Source organism: Amborella trichopoda, chromosome 1, assembly GCF_054954075.1.
Source record: "Amborella trichopoda isolate Santa Cruz 75 chromosome 1, AtrichopodaSantaCruz75HAP2 v2.0, whole genome shotgun sequence".
Lineage (NCBI taxonomy): Eukaryota > Viridiplantae > Streptophyta > Magnoliopsida > Amborellales > Amborellaceae > Amborella > Amborella trichopoda.
This window is the reverse complement of record NC_142336.1, coordinates 57,973,141-57,998,244: the sequence shown is the minus strand read 5'-3', so window position 1 is coordinate 57,998,244 and position 25,104 is coordinate 57,973,141. Positions and strand designations below refer to the sequence as shown.

Here is a 25,104-nt window from a genome sequence, read left to right as displayed (position 1 = left end):
CATGGTGGGCCTATGTGCATGTCACACCCCAAGAATTTACAATACTGATATTCCTGATATGTGACAGTCAAAACATATATATATTTCTAGATAGGACAAATTTACAGTGGCAAATTCTTACAAGGTAACAAAAGAAAGTTAGCACAACAACAATATCTTCCAAGGTTGATCCCGACTATCACTCAAAATGAATCCGCATTTATCCTGAAAAAATGTTTATCATAATTTGATGAGTTTGGCTAATCAGTAAGTGATCATCATAATCCTAAAAATAATCATGATTGAAATATATCAATATTTTCAAAAAGGAGATCTATTAAAAGAAATGCATTAACAATTTCACTTTAAAAAATGCATAATTAAGTATAATCCGAATAATTGAAATACATATCACATTTTAGCGTCAATGCATAATTAAAAAGATTTCACAAAATACCCTACTGGCGTCTCAAGTAGGTAACCTATATACTCCATCAGCGTCCTGATAGGTCCACTTAATCCCTATCGGCGTCCTAGATAGGTCCACTTAATCCCTGCAGGTCCATTTATATATCACCGGCGTACCGGATGAGTCTACTTAATCCCTACCAGCGTCTCGAATAGGTCCACTTATACCTCACCGGCGAATCGGATAAGTCCACTTGCATACTTAAAGTATTTCTAAATCTCTTTAAACATTCGAAAGCAGCAATATCATGTACTCAACGTATCACTAAATCATTAATATGAATCTCACTGAAACCATTAATAACAGTCACTTTCAATAACATTTCAACCAATCAAATATTTTGGGCTTAAATTTAGAAAGGTAGCAGTTCGTAAAGACATTCTAGCATAATTGTCAATTTAATATGTATAGAAAAACTCTTATAGAAATAAAAAAATACGGAATTATCACAATTTATGAGATATCAATTCACAAATAAGCATTTCACAACAATGCTATAATCAATTGCAAAAATATCAATTTTTAAATAATAAGGTAGTCATTTGCACTTGAATTTTACAATATCTAAATATTCAAAAACAGTAGAAAGAATTCTCAGAATTTTACTAACAGCAGAAATATCACATTTATTTTTAATAATTTTACAGTATCTAAAATTTTCTAACAATAGACAAGAAAAATAAATAAATTTATTTTTCTAAGAATTTATAGCATTTAAAATTTCTAACATAGATAAAATATCACAATTTTTTTTATTAAAAAGATTATTTTTCAAGATAATGAGGTCGCGTGCGCATAAAATTTATCGCGCCTAAAATTCATGATAATAAGTAGAAATAATTATTTCATTTCATTTTTAAAAAGAACAAATTATTTTTCAAGACAGTGAGGTCATTTACACACAAAACTTATAAAATAAAAATCCTGGACGAAAATATCATTATTTATTAAAAAGCAAACTATATTTCAAGAAGATGATGTCACTTACTTTTAATCAGTCACGAAATTGATGCTTTACTTTTAATCACTCACGAAATTGATGCTTTTTGTGTACGTTGGTTGGGGCACTAAAAGGCCGCCCGTTTACAGTAGATCTTATAGAATCAGTATGCACAAGAGGTCAGTGATAAAAGTTTCAGTTAAAAAGACGCATCTCATGGTTATATCATAGGAAGATGGCACATTTAATTTACTTACACGTCATAGTGGATTGTCAAGGGCCAACAGGTAAGAGAAACTACAAGCCACGTCATAAGATAAGAAAAGCTTAAGCTAAAAGCTTTTGAAAATAGTGATGGTCCCTAAGGACCATCATGCTCATATGGACCATCACTTATTAAAAGTTTATTTTCCTTTTTTTTTTTTTTGAAAGTTTAGGATTGTTACAGTGCACTATGGGCACCCATGAAAATTTTATAAATATTTTAAAAAATTTTATTTAAACATTAATTGAATCTTATATAACTTGTAAAATTAATAATTTTATATATATAATTTCAAAAATCATAAATAAAATATTGAAAGATTCATAAAAATTCAAATAATAAATCTAAAATAATTTTTATAATAAAATGAACACAATTAAATTATATATGACGGGAAGTGGATCTATATGGTTCAGTGATTCTATCAACAAACACGGGGTACTCCACCTTCAACTGTGGACTACAGATCACACTTGCTTTATCGAACCGACCCAGTGTTTCCCATGACCCACAGTCCAAACAGGAGCTCATAAGTGGGTTGCCAAAGTTTGGTCGATAAGCCAAAGAGTCGCAATCCTAGTCTGTGGATTACAGGTCCTCCCCTAAATACAAGTCAAAGTCACCACTACCTGATTCGACCACATCTCTATGGCGCATAGAGATATCTCTCGCACATGCATACGCTTCACCAAAAGGTGGATATCTTCCGAACGATCTATCTATATGCATGCCGTGTGATGGAACATGGATGAGGTTTTGGCCTCCGTCTCAATAGGACTATCATCACACACAAAGGTCACACAATCCATCGACTCTCTCATCTAGGCATAAGCTCCGACCTCATCACTGGCTAACCCAAAACCCTCATCGGTTAATTTTTTATGCCCAAGTACCTTGGGTTTTCTAATCGTCTGGCCTAGATCGATAATCACAGTTCGGTATAAACAAACATCATTTGCTTAGTATGGTCATTGAGGGACCACACTTCCACTAAGTTTATGCTTCACTATAATGAAAGTATTTCAACACACACTCATAAAACCTTTAAAGGCCACATAAACCCAACACTTCGGGGGATTTTTTTGGTTTGGAATGATACAATCCACGAAAATCATAATCATCATCATCATCTGAATCTTATCTCAACTATTTGTCTCTTGCTATCTGAATCTTTTTCGAGGGCCATATCCTCAATAAGACTATGTTGTTGAGGATTGACAAGATTCGATAAAATTTTATGCTGGCTGTCTTACCTTAATACAACCCTCCTATTGTACCCAAGGATCGGCATGATCTGTTTGGGTTTAGCCAAGGTGGGCTTAAAAATCACAAGACAAGTATTTAAATAAATAAGGTACTTTTTAAAGTTCTTAAGTACTTAGATTTCACCATAAAAAAAGAGAAGTGCATATGCTTTTTAATTTTATACTCTTTTTTGAAGTTAGTTTTGAGCAAGTTGGAAGTTACACGTGGAAATGTTCAGTCATTGAAGCAGCTAGAACATGTAATTTGAGGTTCGAACCCCACATTGGCTTTTCTCATAATAAGGACTTAAGAGACAGAGATTGGTTGTTTTCAATATGTGTGCATTATTTAAAACTTATCCCACAAAAAAAAAAGAGAGAAAAAAAAAGCAAATATCTATAATCGTTCATGCACAGCATCATAACAAGCCCTAGTTCCGGAGCAAATCTATGCACAACGATTAAAGTGCGTAGAACATGCCCTGCATGTTGTGCACTTATTTTCTCGGGTAAATGGCCCACTTAAAAAGTATTTTCTCAATTTGAAATTTTGGGACCGACTTTAAGATAGCCTAATGGGTATTTTCAAAAAACACAAAGAAAACAAGAAAAATATATTTCGAATTTCTAAGCACTCAGATACTTTCTTTTTAAATCTATAAAATGTGAGATAATTTCGCTCTCTAATTCGTAAGGTTGTTTTTGTGGATTTAATTGTATTTTATTAAGTGGATGTCTCCCTAACAAGGAAATCTGGCTGGAAATCAATTTCGGTGGATAAAGACAATGATGCATATTTCTTTACTTTTGATTTGAAATGAGAAAAACAATTACCAGAAATACTTTTCAGTCCCAAACTGCCGATCCAAATGTCAAAAATGCGTACCTCCACTGAAAAACATTTTTAGAAATATATTTCCATGTATCCAAACGATCCCTAAGATTTGACCTTCTGAAAATTGGATGATGTCCATTAGCACTCACCTGGTCTTCCTATAGTTTCTCTTTAAAATTGACCATTTATTTGATCATGTAAGCGACGATAAATATGACATAATGCACGATAATTCTGTACAGAGTACAAAGATCAAACTTAAGATCTTTGCTTGAAACTCACACGATTGGGGCTCTGGAAGATGCTTTTGAAGCTGAAACAATGTAAATAGAACACAAAGTGACTCATAAAGAAAATGGAAGTCATGAACATGTATCATTTGAAGCAGATCGCCAAATTGGCGATACGAGAAACTACACATACAAATATGCTCCAAAGCATCACTACCTCAAATATCAACAAGTACATCGTTGAATGCATGAGTACGCATTCAAGCTTTTTGGCTTGCGCATCCAAAAAACTGTTATAAACCCACATCAATAGCAGCAAAACACAAACAAAATTTTGCTCTCTATATTTTAGGCACTATCATATGTCAAATCCAACGCCTCCTCCCTACTCCTCTGAAGTTCCTTAGCCTGACGCATGAGCCCTAGAGTCGAGTAAGCCTTTATCATCGTACTATACGTGATCTTATCAGGCAGGCAACCCTTCCTTGACATTTCCTCTAGCACCTTCTTCATCTCAGCCAAGCAACCAATCCTACCATAAGCCCCTATCAAACAATTATAGAAAGCAGTATCAACCACAATATCCGAGTTCTCGATAATTCTTAGCACTCGTGCTATCTTCTCCCCAGATCCCTCATACCCATAGGCCCTCACTAGGGAAGACAAAGTGACATAGTTTGGTTTCATCCCATCGGATCTCATCATTCTAAATACATATTCCATCTGCTTTATGTCACCTGCTCGACCAAACGCATCTATAACCACGTTATATGTGACTATGGTCCATTTGTAATAGTATTTTTGCATGAATTCCATAACTGCACTCATTTTATCGTACATTTGAGCTTTGCCATATGAGTCAAGGAGGATGTTGAAGGTCTTTATGTCAGGAAGGATGCCACTTGCTTGGAACTTTTCATAGCAACTCTCCATGTTCTCGATTTGGCCACTGGAACCAAAGGCCCGGAGAGTGGCATTCATGGTCCAGACATCAGGTTTGCACCCACTCTCACCAAGCATGTCCATGAGCACTCTTTCCATCTCTGAATATCTGCAAGAGAGATCCTCACATTTGGTAATGGAATATAACTGGTGATGGTGTCCCAAGAAGATTAACATTGGACATCCTAGTTTCTTTCTCCTTTTCATTCGGATTTTTCTTATTGAACATTTTTTTGTCCGGTGAACTAGGCCATTGCTACTGATAACATAAGATAAATTCATGAATTATTTGGGAAAGTTAAATAACATTTTAAAATATGGGTTAACTGGATTTCTCGGTACAAATTTGACCATGGGTTAAATATAGGGCCTCAAAATCCGAAATATGTCTATGCAAAGTCAAAAACTTGATTTTGACTTGCCTCACAATTCAAATTTTCACAGCAAGTTCTTCTTTTTCTTTTCATTCAGTATCAGAGTTTTAGTAAATATTTTTGACCAAATTTGTTAAATATTTCACCATTGACTAGAAATTGCAAAAGTTTCAAGAACAACCACAAGCTTCAGTATTTGGTTTCTAGAATACAAAAAAGGGGAATTTTTTTTTCCCTTTGTGTACCTGCCCACCTTGCCATAGGCATCAATGAGGGTGTTGTACGTAATGGTGTTTGGTTTCACCCCTCGGCTTACCATTTCAGAGAGCAGCTTCTGGACGAAATCGAAAGCTGAGACCTGGAATAGGGAAATTCTTTTGTCATTAACCATTAGAATGGTTACTTAACCATTATAATGGAATAGGGAAATTCTTTTGTCATTAACCATTAGAATGGTTAAATAAAATTGCACAATTAACACAACCAAAAGAAATAACCCAAGTTTTTTTTTTTAAGATGAAGATAGAAAAAAAAATTACGAAAAGAAAATAAATGAGACCTGGAGGCAAGATTTGATGAAGATAGAATAGGTATGAACATCTGGTTTACAACCAGGTATCTCCTTCATTTGCTCCAGAATGGAGAAGGCCTCATCAAATAGGGCACTCCGGCTGTAAGCTGAGAGGAGGGCTGTATAGGATTCATGGTTCGGAGTGCAACCCTCTTCGACCATAGCATCAAAAAGAATCCTTGCTCTCTGGGGTTGCTTGCACTTTCCCAACATGACTATGAGTTTGATGTATATACCTGCATGTGGCCTGTACCATAGCTGCTCTCGTAGTAGTTCGAACACCTGAAATCAGAAGAAGAAAAAGGGTAATGTCATTGCCTCATTAATAATAATTAAATTTTTTTTAAAAGAAAAGACTTATTACAGATAGACACACACACACTCTGCATATAGCTTACTGCAATTATTTGCATTTGACAGCAATTCACACTGAAATACAGCAGCCCTCATGGAATCATCCGTTTGGTGCCATTATCATCAATACACCCAATGCTCTGTGTGTGTGTGTGTATCTCTCTCCCTCTCTCTTGCGCACACACACAGCAAAAAGTTGTTGCTACACTCAATGAGAACAAGCAGACACTACCAGAAACATGTATAAGAATGCTTCAAGGTAGAAGCAGCACCTAAATGTGCTGGAAATACACATTGCCCATATACTACATAATGATCGATATACCATCGAGAAAAAAAATTTGAACCATGTCATGCATAAATTGCCACATATAAATACAACTTTAGGAAGGCTAATGGAGATGAGTTCATAGAACCCTACTAGTTACACAATACTTCTTTTAAGAAACAACGTATGTCAGCAAATCAGCAGGGCATCAGGCATATAACTCCAGGCACTTTTCGCACAAATAATAAGGGAAACAGGTAAAGTTCAAAATCATCTCAAAAGGAGACAGAGCGTTGCTTGCTCTAATTTTCTCAATTGGTTTTGATAAAAAAGAATAAATCTTTTCTTTTCCTAGAAAAGATAATGCAAAATCACTATTAACAAAACTTTGACAGACATGAGAAAATGAAATCTTTTTCAGATAAAGATCAGATCATAAAGATCAGATCGCTTCCTAAGCTCAAAAAGCCAAGAACAGTTGATATGAAAAAGAAAAGTTTAAGAAGGGTCCCTATTAAGCTATCTCAATTTTAGCACTGCAACCTGCAAATAATTAAGAAATCTCAGTATCATATAATTCTTAAACAATGGTTTTGAAACCCCATAAACAAGAAAAGAATAGGAATGACATTATATGGATAAAGTTATGTAGAGGAGCCTATGATTGGGTCAGTCTGAGCTTCAATCATTAATCAATAGAACATACAAGATGCTTGGAAAAAAAGAGCTCATTTATATTTTTTTGGGCTGACAACTTGAAATACAAGAGATCCCTTGTCTATATCTAATGCTTAAGTGTCTAGAGCATAGAGAAATTGCTTTATGGCATTGGAGACCGGTATGTTTCATGGCATATCAGTTATAAAGTGCAAAACTAGTCCAAGCCTCGTGGATGTGTTTTAAAAGTTTGATGGATACCTATTAATAAATTCAATGAAAGATGCCTATGTTTGCTTATTCACTTATTCTGGAATCACATGTGACATAAGTTCAACATCTGTAAAGAAAAGGTTAACTAGGGTTGTAGAACACATGGCTAGCCTACAAAATGAGACAGAGTTTAAGGCTAGTGAGTGTCACTTGGTTCCAAGGTGGGTATGCTGCAAGAGGCTTTATAAATAAGTTCCCAAATTAGATTGTTCATTTACATCTGATAAAATTCTTACAGATCTGATGATATCAATGTGCCCTTTATGACACAATGCTATGGGTAATATATTGAAGGCTTCCGGGGTCTCATTAAACATTTGAGCTGAACAAAATTTTAGTGTTAAACAATAACATCCAATGTGAGGAGGGGAAACGACAACAACCATCATACTCTACGTCCAAGATGTTCTTAACCTCTTTTTTGTTTCTTATCTCGTTGGCATTCTAATTATGCTTTTGGCAAATTTAAGTGCATATCATCATTGACATCATTAGAGCTTGTTCCCAACTATTTGGGGTTGACTATACGAATCCTGGTCCTCTCACCCTCAGCGAGGTCATAAATCCCCATATTTTTTCTCAAATTTGAGTGCATATGAATGAACTATATAAGGCTTAAGCATTAGTTACATAGCTTCAGAAATTTGAAGTGTGGGAGCATCAAGTAGCTTGATCCTGACAATCTAGTTTGAAGTACCGTCCTAATTTAGTTCAGTTTATTAATTTTCTTTTACAAAAATACGTATTTCTTCAAATGTACTTTTGCCTTTCTCAAAAGTGTTATTGAATTTGTGCTATTCTTTATAGGGTTGTGTATTAAAATTTGGGCAGCAAATGCACTATACATGACAAAAATGAAATAGATATTATAGTAAAAGTGAACACTCTTTTGAAGTTTTCCAGATCAATTTGTTCCTTCTTGGTCTGTCACTCAGGAAAACATAAATAAATTGAAGATTAAGAAGCTTAACTTCCATAGGTTATGTAAGAGAAATACTTTTGCAGGGTTAATGAGGGAACTATCAGTTCCTGCATAACAGAGTATTTAACATCGAAAAAGTAAAACTTATCGTGCACATCCAGTTCAGCTTTGTTAATGAATTTGGTTTTTTGAAAAAACGTCCATAAATTTATTAAAATTACCACAGAAATTCTCCAACATGAAAGTAACCGAACAATCCTATGACGCAAAAAGAAAAAGAAAGGAACACCACAAGGAAAAAGAAATTGCAAGAAAACCCAATACTCCTTTTTCCACTACACATACAAGGACAGAACAAGAGAGAGGGAGGGATGGAGAGAGATGGAGCAAGAGAAACCCAATGCAGCAGAGAGAAAGACTGAAATAAAGAGAGACCCAATTCAGCAAACACAATGAAAGGAAGAGACAGACCCAATTAAGAAAAATTACTGAAAGTAACCCAGTTCAGCATTCACATTGAAAGTGACCTAATTCAGCAAAATCCAGTTCAGCAAACACAATGGAAGTAAGAGAGAGAAACCCATTCCAGCAAACAGACTGGTAATGAAATAAAACATGAAATCTTGAGCAAAATCACGATTAAATAAATGGGTCTTCTTTCCACGAGTGAAAAATGAGCAGCTGTGATTACCTTGAGAGCAGACTCCCACCTCAAAGCAGTGATCCTTTCATGGAGAGCTTCGAGTACAGTCTTCGGAAGAAGCTTCTTCGAATTGTTAGGGCCCCTCTTCTTCTCTATCACCTCCTTCGTGGCTTCCCTCCTCAGAATGATTGAAATGGCTTTCTTTGAAGCAATTTTCCTGTTTATCTCCTCTCTCCTTTCTCTCTCCTCTTGACCTGATAGTTTCAGACACACAATAAAGGATTGAGAAGCGGAGGGAGCAGGTTCTAGCTCCCTCCAAATGGGAGTTGAGCCAAAATGAGATGTAGAGAGAGAAACCATTTACGAAATTGGAGTTGAGACCAAAGGATATGCAGAGAGAGAAAGCATTTACCAATTTGGGGTCGAGCGCCAAAGAGACGGAGAGCGAGAAATTATTTACAAAAATATCTGTTCGCTGCTGCCCACGCGCCATAATGTCAAGAGAGAGAAGAGCTTTAAAGGACTCAAATGTACACATCTTTTAATAAAATGACAAGCGGACCTTTTCAGCCTTGAAGCTGGACAGGAAAAGCGTTCAAGACCTCGCTGACTTTTCAACGTCCATCTTAAAGATGGACGTTGTGTAAAGCGCATGCTTTCAAATCAGATATGGACGGTGCATATCGCATAAGAAATACTTTTTAAAGTTTAATAGGTGTGGTTTCTATAAGGTTGTAATTTTGAACGATCCAATTAAATTTTATTTTTAAATTTTATAATAATTTGGTGTAAAATATTTTTAAAATTATTTAAAAATTTATATTTATATTTAATTATAAAATTTAAATTTAAAAAATAGATCTAAAAATATATAAAAATCTTAAAAATAGATGATTTAGATAATATATTACAAAATACATTATTTTTAAAAGCTCAAATTTCTTTTTTTGTTTTTTCATATTTATACATCTAAATGTCGGGATGATTAATTAAAAAGTTTTTCAACATTAAAAAAACATTTTTCAACATTAAAACAACATTTTTCAATAGATTTTTGAGATGCATATGTATTTCTACATTTTAAGGTTTTAACGTTATATAAACTTTTCCAAGTTTAATATATTTTTTTGTTCTTTCATATTTATGATCATCTTCATATTATTAACTTCCAGAATTTTGGAACAAAATTCATGTTTAAAGTGAACTTTTGATGGAGACCGTATATGTACATATGAGTCAGCTGACTCATGGGAACCGCCCCCGGCTGGAAATCCAAAAACCCTATTGAGTTTTTAGGGTTTTAAGCCCCAGACTGAGAGACCGATCCTCTCTTCCTCTCACTCTTTCTCTCGTTATTTCTATTAAAACCAGAAGTAGGAGAAGAAAACTGAGGTAGAAGTAGAAGAAGAAAACTGAGGTGAGTGTCCCCTTCTTCTCCGTTTGTGTCTTGGTTTGGACAGAGGCTCTCTCTCTCTGTGTCTCTGTCGGTCTTTTCCATCGAGCAGTTTCTTAATGTTTCTCTTTCTAATGGAAAGAGAAGCACGGGAAGTGAAAGAGATGGAAAAACAAGCCCCTTTCATGATCGTAGGGATGGAATCCAGGGATTCACTATATAAATCTCTACGAAACACTTCTAGTGAGAGGGACTCTGGGGTTTGACCCTTTCTTGATTGTTTAGTGTAATTTGTGTGCTTAATATAAATTAAATGCATTGGAAGTTTATTTTTTAAATCTCATTGTGCTGTTGAAAAATCCTCTAATTGATCATCTGGACATCGAGATTAACAAATATGAAAAAAAAAAGATTTTAAGTTCCAGAAATAGTGCATCTTGCAACACATTATCTAGACCGTCCATTTTCAAGATGTTCATATGTTTATAGATCTACTTGATTTTAACCATTTGATTTTAACCATTTTTAGAGTTTAAAATTATATAATTAGATATAAAAATGGATTTTCAGATAATCTTAAGATTTTTTTACACCAAAATTATATGTTATGATAAAATTTGGCGGTGCGCCATAATTGGATTGTTTAAGGTTGCAACCTTATAGAAACCACACCCTATTTTTTGGAGAAAATTTTATTTGGTTGATGGCATGGAGTTCATTTGTAGGGCCAAAGGGAAAATTAGGGTTTCCTTCAAAGGTCCATTGCAGTGTTTTGAGCAGGTACATCTACCGTGAAACTAGACAAACTGAGTTTAATATCTCTATTGTTATTCTTAAGGAGTAATTTCTTGCTGTATAGCCTGAAATTCTCTCTTTGATTTTTCTCATGCTTATTATTTTTGTGCAATTTGGTCGAGAATATATGGCTTAAGTTCACTAAATGGCTCAATAGCATATACAAGGTTTGTGAACCTTTTACAGTTAGGCATTTGAGAATGGGCCGGGGCTTTGGCGGTAGTAATAACAAGTCCTATGATGAAGTCTCGGACTCCATTCTCATTCTCACCAAAGGGTATGGGCCAAATCCCCACGGACTTATCCTTTTTTTATTTATTTATTTTAACAGTTAGGCATTTTATGCATATGTGTGCATCGTTCTGTTATACATTCCTAAAAGGGCTATAAATTTGGAAAAAACAAAACAAAAAGGTTGTTGAAAATAAAAAAATTGGTAGAAAGAAAACTAAAACATGAAGAGCATTAAAATTCAAAAAATGATGAAAAATATAAAAAACAGAATTTGGAAAAAATATATTTACAGCTGGAAATAATTGAGAAAATTTAAAAAGGGTGGAAAATATAAAAACAGAGCCAATGATAAAAAGAAAGTCCATAAATCATCATCAAAATTATATAGGAACATGTTTTTGACATTGATTACTAAGAAATATAATTTTATGAATTTAGTTTTACTTTAGGAACATCTTTTTTACATTGATTACTAAGAAATATAATTTTATGAATTTATTTGTACTTTCCAATTTACTTGATCAGGATTTAATATCTGGAATCAACTTCCCCATCACATGACACATACTACTTGCTAAAAGAAGTTTCTCAACCACCTGGGGAAGTTATAATTTTGGGGGGGTTTTCTTCAATTTACAAGGAAGAGAACTGAAAAAGAAAAAAAATGGAGGGGAAAAGTGGATGAACCAGCTAAGTGGCTTATACCCATCCCAAAATTGTACTTCTTTCTTACTATGGAAATATTTCGATAATTTTGACCGTGAATGTTTCCCCAATTTGGCATTTTACCACATTTAAAAATCTTGTGTCCCTTGTATGGTTGTGATTGTGTTAATTTTTTTTTTATTTGCTGGAATTTCTTTTGATTTAATCCTTGCATATAAGTCTATTATCTGGGTGTAGTATTTTGAGGAAATTACGGCCATACTGAGTTTGTACACTACTACTTAACTGAATTTGAGTTACTCAGCTGAGACCAAGTCGACTCGGCCGAGTCCCTGAACATTGGTATGCATGATAAGTGGGATAATTTTCCTATTGAATATATGTAATTGGGGTGTCAACTGCCTCAACAAAACCATGGTTGTAACTAGCTGCTAAAAAACAAGGACTCAGGATGGGACTTTCTAGGGTCCCGAGCACGAGCTGGTCTAATAGACTTAAGTTTGTCACAAAATTCAATCGAGTCCAAACCCAAAAAAAAGGTAAATTATTGGGAATGGCTACACTCAACCGGTTCCCATATCTTTTGGTTATGCACCCTGCAGCCTGTAGGGCCTTAGTAACGCAGTGAGTATGAGTCAGACTCGCCAAGTTTTCCGACTTTAATGCAACCCATGAGTGAAATCATATCTCCTTACCACAATATATTGTCGTTACAAGGACTACTGTAAAGAAACTCCAAAAGTATGATGTGATTCCAATTTTCATGTGACAACATGGGCATATGGTATGCGCAGGTGTGAAGGCATCAATAGCAAATTTTTTCATGTGCTTGTATTTCGAAAGACCAGTAACATAAAGTTTTTCTTATAATTCCTCATATTATAATTATACCATAATTTTCCCTAGGAGAGGTGTGGGAGTTTCATACCTAGATGGTATAAATTATGACAAGTAGGGTGTGTTTGATAACAGGAAGTGTCTTCCTGGAAGTTGGAACTTACCTAATACTGTTCATGTTTTGTGTTTGGTAAAAAAATGGAAGTCAAATTGAGAACTCCACTATACAATTCATGTTCACATCTTTGTATGTTAAAAAAGTTCAGACCAAAAGGTCGGAACTTGAAATTAGAAGTTTGGTTAAACTTCATCCCCAAAAAAATTTTTGCCCTAGGATTTCTTCTCCTATTCTTTGCTCGCGCTGAGCCACCCCTCTCTTGGGGCCGTCTCCAATTCTTTGCTCGCACTGAGCCACCCCTCTCTTGGCACCACCGCTTACAGCCAGAGCTAAATCCTCATCCCTCACTAGGGTGAGAGGGAGGTCAAAGCTAGAGAGAGAAAGAGCGTAGAGAGACAAAATGAGGGAAAGAGCATTCATCACATAGGGCAGGCAGGGATTCAAGTGGGGAATTCGTGTTGGGAGCTTTACTGTCTCAAGCATGGGATTCAGCCTGATGGGATCATGCCTAGGTTTGTTATAGATCTTCTCTTCTTCTCTGCTATAGATCTTCCTTTTTTCTGTTCTTTTTGATTGGAATGCAGTGATTTTGAAGGTATTTGTTTTTATTGTCGGTTTTAAGTTTTTTTAGGGTTCAAATCAGATGAAACTGCTCTGATTTTTTTTAACTTTTGAAGGATTTTACATTTTTTATTTTGACCGGAGTTAGTCATGTTTCTCCTTGATGAATTCTTTATTTTCTTGATTTTACTATTATTCCATGGAATTTAGGTGATAAATCGTAGATCTGCAACAAAATTTGAAGGAATGTGTTCAATATTTAAGGTGAATTTGAGTGGAGTGGTCCTGCTTTTCCTGAATTCAAATATTATTGTTGTTGTTTGCTGTTTTTGTTGACAATTTTAAGTGGGATCTGTAATGTTTGATAAAAAAAGCATGAATGGGGGTTTATGAACTATTTATTACCTTTTTGCTTTTTTCTCTTTGATGAATGCTTTATTTTCTTGATTGCACTATTATTCCATGGAATTGAGGTGATAAATCGTTGATCTGCAACAAAATTTCAAGGAATTTGGTCAATTTTCAAGGTGAATTTGAGTGGAGTGCTTCTGCTTTTCCTGAATTCAAATATTATTGTTGTTGTTTGCTGTTCTTGTTGGCAATTTTAAGTGGGATCTGTAATGTTTGATAATAAAAACAATAATTGGGGTTTGTGAACTATTTATGACATTTTTGCTTTTTTTTCTTTGGTTAAAACTTGCGGATCGCTGTGCATTGGGTTCTTCCTTCAAGTTGGGATGCATTAATCTATGAATTTTCAGATTTAATGATTCTTTTTTCCCTGTAAGATGTAATTTCTAATTTTTAAATTTGTTTTTTAACTGATGAATTATTATTTTGTGTGATATTTTACACTGATTAAGCATGGATGTTCCTGTTTCGTACTCAGTGCTGATTTTTAATGTTTCTCGAGTCATGAGGATTTAGTGTTTGTCATGTGATTATCTCGTATAACTTATGCTATTGTTTATTTATAGAGGTAAAGAGGCTTTGTTATTCCTGGAAACTTATGCTTTTGAAGCAGCTGGTTGTGTGATCTGTGAGGAGTTTGAGTCCCAAGGCTTTGATAACTTAACTTGCTTGTTCTCATCCCTGTGGTTTATTTAGGGTCTTACTTTCTGTTAGTACTCTTTCTATGAGGCAGCAATTGGTATAATTTTAAATTTTGTTGACAACTGAATTTTTATTATAATATTCAGCTTTTTTACCACAAAAATTGAGTAGCATTTCACTACTTTAATAAGCTGAATTTTCCCAACAAATTGCATAGTTTTTAGGTTGGGATATGGAGGCATCAGTGGTGAATATAAGTAGTGCTCAAGTTATTACAGAAAAATAATATTGTACTTTACTTTCAATTGATATTGTATTCCAAAAAATAATATTCTACAAATTAATAAAAAATAAAAAATATCTATCTCAATTTTGACATTTACGTCATGCCTATTACTTAAGCTAATCCAATACCCAGCTCGTCTTTAACTTCCCAGGAGGTTATCAAACACAGAAACCAAGAACTTCTTAACTTCCCAGGAATTTCAATCTTAACTTCCCAGGAATTTCAAACACAGAAACCATGAACTTCTTAACTTCCCAGGGATGTTATCAAACACAGAAACACAGAAACCAGGAACTTCTTCAGGCACTACTAATTTATAATTCTTTAGTAATTTCCAATTTCCAGTTCATGTTCTTGCTTCCAGTTATCAAACATGCCCGTATTGGAGGTTCTTAGATAAATGATCTAACACATAGGGTATTTCTTTCATCCTTCCCATCCTAAGCCCATTCCTAGTTTCCTCTAACTAGCGAATCTGGTTTCCCCTAACTTTGCACCAGTTTGTTGATCCTTTGCAGTCCAAACCCATGAGTAATTCACTTCAAAATCCTACCGCCTACTCTTTTTCTTTCACTTGTATTGCTAAGATCTTTCTTTGACTTGTATAGCTAAGATCTTATGTATCTTATGTTTTCTCTTTGATCAGAGAGTCTTGGAGGGAGGGAGAGGGTGGGGGAGCAAGAGGGTGTTGTGGGGAGCCTCCCACCCACCTAGGGGGGTGGCAGGGGGGGGGGGGGGGGAGGTGGTGTTTCAAGTGTTTAGGTTTTGTCCCATCACACCAGGCAGTCTTCTGCTTTAATGATTTTCTGCAAATTTATTTTATCTAGTTCCTCACGAATTTTTTGTTTCATATGTCCTAGTTTTAATGCATTCTTGAAACAATGTCAAGTTCTCTTCTTTATTGTATGGTTGTTTATTGAAGCTGGTTTGGAAAAGAAATAGGGGTGGGGCATCTGTTTGTTTTTTAATAAATCTTGTTTTAGTTTCATATGGTTTATTTGGAATAAAAGGGCAAGGGGTAGGCTGAAAAGGTTATAGTTGGAAGTAACGAGAAAAGATATGGGGACTTATGGCCTTATTGAGGGTAGTCCTTCAAAAAGCAGAATGACGGAATAAGATTTGTGTAGCTTAATTCAATTAGTTGGGAAAAGGCTTTGACAATAATGATGGCTTATTTGGAATGTTATGAAATTTTGGGAAATCAACGTTGTTGCAATAGCCAATGAACCAATGAAGTCATCAACAGTAGTGAGGTTATATATATATATATATATATGGAAAACACTACGCAACGCCTATAGGCGAAAATAAACAGTGATTTCGCCTTCCCCCATCACCGTCCAAAGTTCATCGCGCGGTCACGATTGTCCGGTAGTGTTTCATTTTTTTATTTTTTTTTCTACAAATCGGAATGACTTGAAATTTAGGGCGTGTATTCATAAAAAATAGGAGAATCTTTGAAAATTATATAAAAAATTATTTTAGATGAAAAAAATTGACCAAAATATCCCCGAAAAGTTTTAGGGGTATTTTGGTCAATTTATTTTTTAAGGATAATTTTTTTTATATTTTTATTAGATGCACCTCAGTAAGATGTACATACCCTCAAAATTTCAGGTCACTCTGTTTTGTAGAAAAAAAATGAAAAATAAAACATTACTGGACAAATTGTGACCGCACGATAAAATTTAGACGGTGATGAGGGTAGGCGAAAACACTATTCATTTTCGCCTATAGGTGTTGGAAAGACTTTTCCTATATATATATCTATATATATATATATATATATCTATATATATATATATATATATATATATATATAGAGAGAGAGAGAGAGAGAGAGAGAGAGAGAGAGAGAGTCTAATAAACTATAGCTGAATGATATGTAGGTTTACTGTCATAGGAGATTGCATATATGTTGATTCCTCATGTCTAACCACAAATCAGGGTAATGATTGGAACTATTATAGTTCAATTATTGTCATTTGCAATTAGCAGGGTCGTTTGGTTTGTCTTTTTAGTCTTCCTGCTCTCCTGTAGGCCTTCTTCTTTTACCCCATTGGTCGTTTCAGGTTCTGGACTGGCCTTTTTCATAAATATTTTTCTCAGGTTTATGAAGAAAATATTTTATAAACTGTTGAACAAGAAGTTATCTGATGCATTTTTGGGGGTAATTATATAATATTGTATTAGATAATAAAGAAATGTTGATGTGTGGAAATATAACAGGCATTATTTTGCTTGAATTATCATAGGTTTAGCAATTTTAAATTTGGGGTCCAAGAAACTTAATTCCTTCATTGAAACCAGAGGAAATAGCCATGGAGCCCGATTCAGAGGAAATGGAGTCTGAATACGAATCTGAAGAAGTAGAAGAAGATGTTCCTCTCATGGAGCCTTCCAAGGATGCCATCTACAATGCAGAGGGCCTCCACGAGAAACTTGAGGACATAGCATGGCCCAAAGACATTGATTGGATCCAGAAGCTATCCATTGATGTAAATCTGGAGAGAGATATTGATGTAAATGACGATTTGGCTCGTGAGATGGCATTCTACACCCAAGCTCTCGAAGGAACGAGGCAGGCTTTTGGGAGACTTCAAAGCATGGCAATTCCCTTTCTTAGGCCTCCTGATTACTATGCCGAGATGGTGAAAAGTGACAGCCACATGGTCAAAGTGAAGGGTAAGCTCTTGTTCGAGAAGAAGAAGTTGGAAGAGGCAGAGGAGAGGAGGAAAGCAAGGGAGGCGAAGAGGATTGCAAAAGAAGTCCAGGCCGAAAAGCTCAAGGAGAGAGCCAAGCAAAAGAAACATGAGATTGAATCTGTTAAGAAGTGGAGGAAGCAGCGCCAGAATGGAGGCACCGGGGGGTCCAAGGTTGACTTGGATTTTGGTTTTGAAGAAGGGGAGGGATTTGAGAGGCCAAAGAAAATGAGGCCTGGCGTGGCCCCTGGTGATCGATCTGGTGGTAATGCAAGGCATGCTGGGAAGTTTGGGAAGGGGTCAGGAAAGGGTGGGAAAAGCAGGGAATACAGGAACACGAAGTTTGGACATGGAGGAAAGAAAGGTTTGAAGAGACAGAACAATGCGGAATCAGCTAATGATATTAGAGGATTTAACAAAGGCACTGCCCAAGCGAACAAGAAAAGGAAGAGGTAGAGCCAACTTCCATGTTTTATCTTACATCACTTCCATCCCATGAGACGGGCTGCTTTTGCTTTTGCTCTTGTCCTTTGTTTTTTCTTTTTGGTTTTCTTTTTTAATTCTGCTTGGCTTACCCTCCTAAATCCTTTAGCTTGTCCAATTTTGTTTCTTTTTATTTTTTTCAGTAGACAAGCTTATCTCGTGAGGATGTTAGATTTGGTGTAAGGGAGCAGGCTGCCAAATCATCTATTCTAGTTTTTTATGTATAAGCATATTATCAAAGTATCAAGAGTGTCTCAATCTGGGATCCATTTTGGATGTTGTTTTGCCTATTTCCTGTGATATTGGGGATGATCGTTGCATATCCTACATTTTGTTTCGATGGAAAATGGTGGTATATCCTACTAAAACAACCAAAGTCAGGAATATGGGCAAATCTGTTGAAAAAAGGAATGTGGGCAAACCCATTGAAATAAGGAATGGATTAATGGAGTTTCTGATGTGAGGGCACCTTCTGCAATTCATTCGTTTCTGGCTGCAAGAACTGTTAAACCTTTAATGTGTTGATTTGCGTTTTTTCGACCATTTCTGTGTTGAACTACGGTTTTATTTATTTATTTTTGTGAATAACTTTCACATTAAATATATATCTCAGAAAAAAGAAAAAAATCTGAAAAAAAATTCACATTTACATGTGCTGCCCTTCAGCAAGTTGCTTTTACAGAAAAGGAGACATACTCCTAGTGTATTTTCATCTAATTTGATTTTTAACTATCTTTCTAGAATTTTGGTTAAAGCCTCCAGTTCTGAGGTGATCCTTGCTTTGCAAATCTAAATATTGGCTTGAAAAAGATCGTCTCCACTAACAAGTTCAGCTGCCAGATTATTTTTGCAATACTGGCACTTCAAGTTTTGTACCTCACCATCAAACATGGCCTTTGATATGAAATACACAAATCCTTCCTTCTGGATGGGTCTATCCCAATTGGTTATGTGTTGAAGCTTACCATAAGCCATATGGTAACACTTGTAACCCTTGACCTTGTTTCAGATAATCGAAGTGTATGACAATTGTTTTTGCATTTGTATGAACAACTAACGAAAAGGGCAAGGTCCTGACCTAGAGTGCTATGTCCCTGGTTGTATGCATCTGCAAACGCAAACACTCCACAAGAAAATCTTCTTTGAAGCAGTGAATGTGTCCTCCTCCTGTGCTGTGTATAGTCACATGCATCTCTACAATTACACCTTTTTGAAAAATGTATTGTAGTACTGATGAAAGTTGGTTATATCAAGGGAAATTTATGGAAGAATCCATTTTATTTTTGAAATTTCAAGATGGTCCCCTATATTACATAGTTTACACTCAAGTCCCCCTCTTTTAGAGCACAAGGTTCTTTTTTTATTTTACTTTTTTGTATATCACATTGAGCTCAAATTTGGGGTATTTGTACTTCTCACCATAAGAAATAAAAATAATAATCCGTTAATAAAAATGCCTACAATACCCTACAAGTTTCAGAGGTATTTTGGTAATTTTCGGCCTTTTCAAATGACTTCTTTTGTATTTTTTACGTGTGCGTTATGGTGAAAAGTATGCACAACCCAAAATTTAGCTTGATCTGATACTTGGAAAAATAAATCGAATTAAAATATGCCACACTCTCGAAAGTGGGACTTGACCATAAAATTTATAATATATAGGGGACTATTCTTGAATTCCGAAAATAAAATGGGACACTACTTCTGTAAACTTCCCTTATATCAAAGCTGGGATTCTTGAAATATTTATTTGATAGGGTGGGTTTTTGCATGTGAAATATCCTGATTTGAAAGATCGTTAACATGTCCTTGGAAAAGCAGGAATTTGATGGTTCATGTTCACTATTGGGATCTGTGGTTGTAACTACCAGCACGTGCATTGCTTTTTATCCCGAATGGGTAAACCCAATGGTGATGCGTGCCACTTGATGATTCATGCCCAAACTTTCATAATCTTTTTGACTTTCACGCTTGCATGAATCTGAATGGAATTTAGAAAGCTTTTGCTACGCATGCTAATACATTGCTAAGTAGTATAATCTGATGAGTCATTTAAACTTGTGAATTATGTTTTTAGCTTTCTCTTGCCCATGTGAATTGTAGTGAAAACGGTTGCCGTCAGACTACTTACCATGAGACATATTGTTGGATGTGCTTATCTCTTTGTAATATTACGTGGTCTCTTTCTTTGTTCTGGTGTATGCCCAATTGCTTTTAGAGAAGTTCAGGAAAAATTCCTAATAATTAGCTGTCTCCATAATTTTTTTTGTGCTTTTTAAAAAAAATTAAAGATCATTATTTTTGTGCTTTATTGACTGGTTAAGCAACTTGGAGCTTTATCTGATCCCCATAAACTCTGGCACATGATGCCTTCCTTTCTTTTTATTATTTTATATGCTGCCTTTCATTATTTGTCTGATTTTTGTATTCTATGAAAGCATCTCAGTGGTTCCCCAAATTTGTTGATGTTCACTGAGCAGTTTGCAATCGCTGATTAACACTAGCCAGAGTACAAATCCATGCTTATCGATATTAATGAGAACTACTTTTACCAAATCTGTTCTGAATTGACTCGTATGTTCACGTGTGTCATACACATTTTTATTTTAAAAGATCCTGATTTTCAGATAATTAAACAAGATACTCGTTACATATATCATCTTAGCCTGGAGATAAAGCTACCATAAACTCAAAACATACTTTAGAGTCCCCATGCCATTTTCTCTATGCATATGGCACCAAGAGATATCCAATGGGCCTGTAATAGCAAAAGTCTCCTCTAAGATCTCCATCTGCCTTGGAGATATGGAACCTATGTTACACGGTCAAAAAAAGATATTGAATCTATGTTACTAGCATAGACTAATATAATCAAACTTTCTTGTTCATTGATAGAACCAAAAAGATTGATGTAAAAACTCAAATGTTGGCATTGAAAATAAAAATCGCTCGTGACAAAAGAAAAAACTGATAGTAGAAGAGGCCCGAGACAAAAGAAAAAACTGGAGAGAATTACTATTGAACTTAAGGTCCAAATTTGATAGGTCATAAAGAAGTCCAAGGTTTGCTTATGATCCAAGACCCAATCCCTTTCCTGACACTCCTGAAGATAGTCGTGATTAGTGTAATAAATAATTTGCTGCCTGGTTACTGTTCGGTTATGTCTTAACATTCTCCTTCCCCAAACCATAGTTGAAGGACTCAAAACTCATTTGCTGATGCAACAAATAGTAATCTACTTGAAATGCTGTTATTTGCTCTCTTATTTTCTAGGTACATTATTGAAGAATCCCAGTCACTATTCTAATTCATTCATTGCAAATTTAACCTATTCTGGCTTTTGGATCAGCAATTGATCCGCGTTTTTCTTTTGTATTTTTTTTTTAATTTTATATCTTTTTTTTGGAGAACTGATTTAAATTATGTCATTTGGTGATGAAATTGTCACTAACAACATCTATCATCTGGATAAATTGCACTTGCAGAAAATATCCAGGCATGAATATTAGTCTAAAATTCAGGTCTTCCTGGTGTATGAATTGATGAAATATCTTAGGCTCAAGATACTTGGATTTATCACTGGCCGATGTATATTGGGTTTGAAAATTGCAATGTGACATGGACAGAAATGTCAATGTTTTTTTGGCATGATAGACACACCAAGGGTGCGATAACCTTGTGTGATACTTTAGAAGCCTAGAGACTTCTAAACATTGGCTCGAAATCTCGCTATAGAAGTATTTAGCGACGCCTAAATCCCCACCTTGACTTGGATACTCTGAAAGGCAAATTTTGGCATTGCCATTTCCTCACACTCATATGCTTATCATATTCTGATACATGTATCCATCTCTAGGTAAATTGAGAGGCTATGCTTTGCCTAATTGTTTTGAGCAACGATTGATTGGACGTATAAAGTTAGGGCATCATTTCCTTGGAGGACTTGATTGTAAAAAAAGCAAAAAAAAAACGCATTTGTAGGACTCCTTGGATTATTTACACACAGATTCATTCACAGGCATATACATACATACATATCTGTGTGTTCATATATGTTGGGGGATAAGTTTGTTTATCACATACCTTTTAGGAAGTGTATTGAGATGGATTCATTGCCTATCATCTGCTTATCGACTGTTGGATCGGCTTGGCCTTGCATGAGAAGAAGAGAACGCAACGTAGCCAAAGACAACTTGCCCACAACCTTCCTACTCTCTCTCTCTGTAACACATGGCCCACAACCTTCCCTCTCTCTCTCTCTCTGGTACACATGGACACAACTTTGTTCCATATTTTGGTTTCTTCATGCAAACAGTCATCTTTGTCACAAGGTCAACATTACCAAAAAAAAACAGTCATCTTTGTCATGCATTCTCTCTTTGAATTCATGCATGTGCAGTGCCGTATTGCCTTGTTACTCCACAACATACCTCTGTGTCCCAACAAACTTCTCTCTCTCTCTCGCTCTCTATCTCTCTCTCTCTCTCTAAGCATGTCGGCAAGTCATCCTTGGCTGCAGATCGTTCTTCACCTCTTCATGCAAGGCCCTTAGGCGAGAAACAACACCATTGGACTATTTGCCAGGAAGCTCTCTTACACAAGCTCTCTCTCCCTCTTCCCGCCCCCAATCCATATAAGTACCATTGTTTTTATAGGCCTAACTGCTTCAACGCACTGCCATATTCTTAGCCGACCATTCTACACATCTTTTTAGAACTCTATGAAAAGGTGTTTGTCTGATTGTGTGTGTGTGTGTGTATTTGAGAGATGACTGCTTCTGCCTGCTGTAATACACAACATGTTTTTGCACCACACTTTGGAAACCCTTCCTTTTCTGGAGATCTCTAATGTGACCCACAAAAGATTTTGGGATGACCCCACATCCCCAAAATGGAAGAGGAAAAAATGACTTTTGGGGTAGGGGCCTCCCGGCATTTCTGGCCCTTGGAGAATATGGGGTGTTCATAATATATATATATATATATATAAAAGAGAGAGAGAGAGGATTGAAGTGCATCAATGATGGTTTTTTATGGTCTTTTTTAGTAGTTTATTTGTGTTGATAGTTGAGCATGGATAATGGTTCCTTTTGCATGATGTGAGCTGTTGAGATTTTTACTGTTTATGATTGATTTTTGCTGACCTGTTTGTGAGCAAAATAAGGTGCTTCCCACGTGACATGTTTGTTAGAGTTTTTGTTTTGTATTTTTTTTCTTGGTTTCAACCGTCAAGTGAGGGGTTATGTTTCCTTATGTCTTGATTCTTATGCTCTTTGTGCTGGGAGTAATTCTCTGCTTTTCATGCTCTTTTAGAGGGTTCTGGTTATTGCCTCTCTCTCTCTCTCTCTCTCTCTCTCTCTGTACAGAGAGCAACAGGCATGAGAACATTCAGAAGAAAAAAGAGCAAAAGGCTTATTAGTGTGCCTCCTATTTCATCCTGTCTGTTGCAGGTGGCACTGATTAATGAGAGAGAACTTCGGATTTAACACATGGGGCGGTGGATCCTTATTATGATGGTCAACAATTGGGGCAGAGAAAGAGAGAGCATTTGACATGGTAGCTTAGAGAGAGAGAGACAGAGAGTATCTGATATATCAGCTTAGAGAGAGAGAGAGAGAGAGCATCTAATTTTGCAGCTTTAATTTCAAAGCTCTCAAATGTTTTCTAAACCAAAACGCTTCTCTTTGATGAAACCAGGAGGGCAGCTCATGGACTGGAGTCCGGTTTCAGTTTCACCCGAGTCCAGTTTTGCATGAACCTTTGCGTTTTCTCAAATGTACAATAAAAACAGTTTGGTCTGAACCTGTGGGTTTTCTCAAAATGTACAATAAAAATGTCTTTTTCGATTTCTTCTTTTGTTACAGGACAAGATCCTAATCATTCACCATTTAGATTAACAAATTCGTTGAATGTTATAGCCTTGTAGGTTATCAGGAAACTTTTGAACCTCATTGTGTTGTCTTTTTTTGGGTTCCTTTCGGCGTTTTAAAAATTGAAATCGGCCCTGCTCACCAACATGCTTGAGTCGGATTAACCTATATGTTACAGCAAATTAGAAAAAAAAGAAGAAAAAAAGTCAAAATCCTGGGAGAATAACAGCAATTCAAGGGATTCTCAAACCAGAATTGTCCACCGGCAATTCCAAGGATTCTCAAACCAGAATTTTCCACCGAACTAATAGTCATCGAGGGCTTGCTACGATTTTTCGAACACTGGTTCTGTTCGTCCTAGCAAATTTGTGACGCTTGCTTTTTGTCAGCAAATTCACTGGTTTCAGTCATTCTCAATGCATTGTTAAGAAAATGTCATGCGCTATTCCATATTGGTTACAGTTGCCTAGTGAGCGTAGGTCACAATCCAACCAAAACATGCATTTTTTTTTATGGAAAGAGTTTACATAGAGCCAAGGCTCTAAACAATCAAGTTAGAGCCCACCTCAAAAATTCTACTAGAAGAGGTTGTTTTGATGCTCAAATATCCTCAAATTGATCACCTCGACATGTACATGTGAAAAAATGGATTTTAAGTTTTGGAAATAGTGCATCTTGTAACGCATTTTTGGATCGTCAATTTTTTAGATTTTTGAGTTTTATAGATCTGCTTAATCTACACTATTTTTTAAACTTTAAATATTATAATTACAGAAAAATATATTTTAAGGTTATCACAAAGATTTCTAGTATTGAAACTACATTTCTCAATACTATTTGAAGGTGTGCTCTATTTTGATTGTTTAGAGCCTCAGCCCTATACAAACCGCACCCTTTTTTATTATTATTATTAGTTAGGGCTAAACTATATACTTGCCCGAGCATAATGTATACTTACTCCGATGGGCAATAGACTTCTTCAAGACTCTGATCTGACCTTTTCAAAATCAAATAATCTCTATTCAACGTTAGAACTTTTTTATTTTCGAGCCCTGGCATATGAGTTTTTCCATTTCTTTTCAAACTTTTGGGATTTCTCGCTTGAGGAGGTTAGATTCAACAAAATTATGGTTCTAAAATA

The 25,104-nt window shown here is 35.6% G+C and overlaps 2 protein-coding genes and 1 long non-coding RNA gene across 15 annotated transcripts; 1 reads left to right on the top strand and 2 right to left on the bottom strand.

Annotated features, from left to right (window-relative positions):
* Positions 1-61: 61 nt before the first annotated feature.
* On the bottom strand, positions 62-9,461 carry LOC18440715 (Pentatricopeptide repeat (PPR) superfamily protein). Of its 5 annotated transcripts, none has more exons than XM_088848731.1 (5): positions 9,379-9,461; positions 9,015-9,220; positions 5,838-6,131; positions 5,524-5,636; positions 4,084-5,013 (listed from the first exon to the last, which is right to left on the bottom strand). In XM_088848731.1, the coding sequence occupies exons 3-5, from the start codon at positions 6,060-6,062 to the stop codon at positions 4,311-4,313; spliced, it is 1,041 nt and encodes a 346-aa protein (XP_088704857.1). In that variant the 5' UTR covers positions 6,063-6,131; positions 9,015-9,220; positions 9,379-9,461; the 3' UTR covers positions 4,084-4,310. The 5 variants fall into 5 exon arrangements, with proteins under 5 accessions (XP_088704871.1, XP_088704857.1, XP_088704875.1 ...); XM_088848749.1 differs by having other exon boundaries at positions 5,532-5,636; XM_088848745.1 differs by lacking the exons at positions 4,084-5,013; positions 9,379-9,461 and adding an exon at positions 62-204 and having other exon boundaries at positions 9,015-9,342.
* A 761-nt stretch (positions 9,462-10,222) lies between these two features.
* Positions 10,223-18,370, top strand: LOC18440716 (rRNA processing protein-like protein). Of its 9 annotated transcripts, XM_088848677.1 has the most exons (4): positions 10,223-10,383; positions 11,085-11,139; positions 13,333-13,521; positions 17,220-18,370. In XM_088848677.1, exons 3-4 carry the CDS (start codon positions 13,491-13,493, stop codon positions 18,065-18,067), a joined length of 879 nt encoding a protein of 292 aa, XP_088704803.1. In that variant the 5' UTR covers positions 10,223-10,383; positions 11,085-11,139; positions 13,333-13,490; the 3' UTR covers positions 18,068-18,370. The 9 variants fall into 9 exon arrangements, with proteins under 9 accessions (XP_088704803.1, XP_088704842.1, XP_088704806.1 ...); XM_088848716.1 differs by lacking the exons at positions 11,085-11,139; positions 13,333-13,521 and adding an exon at positions 13,781-13,834 and having other exon boundaries at positions 17,165-18,370; XM_088848680.1 differs by lacking the exon at positions 11,085-11,139 and having other exon boundaries at positions 13,361-13,521.
* Positions 18,371-20,657: 2,287 nt separating this feature from the next.
* On the bottom strand, positions 20,658-22,710 carry LOC148783951 (uncharacterized). The gene is made up of 2 exons (XR_016041946.1): positions 22,178-22,710; positions 20,658-20,906 (listed from the first exon to the last, which is right to left on the bottom strand). It is a non-coding gene; the product is annotated as an uncharacterized LOC148783951 (long non-coding RNA).
* Positions 22,711-25,104: the final 2,394 nt, after the last annotated feature.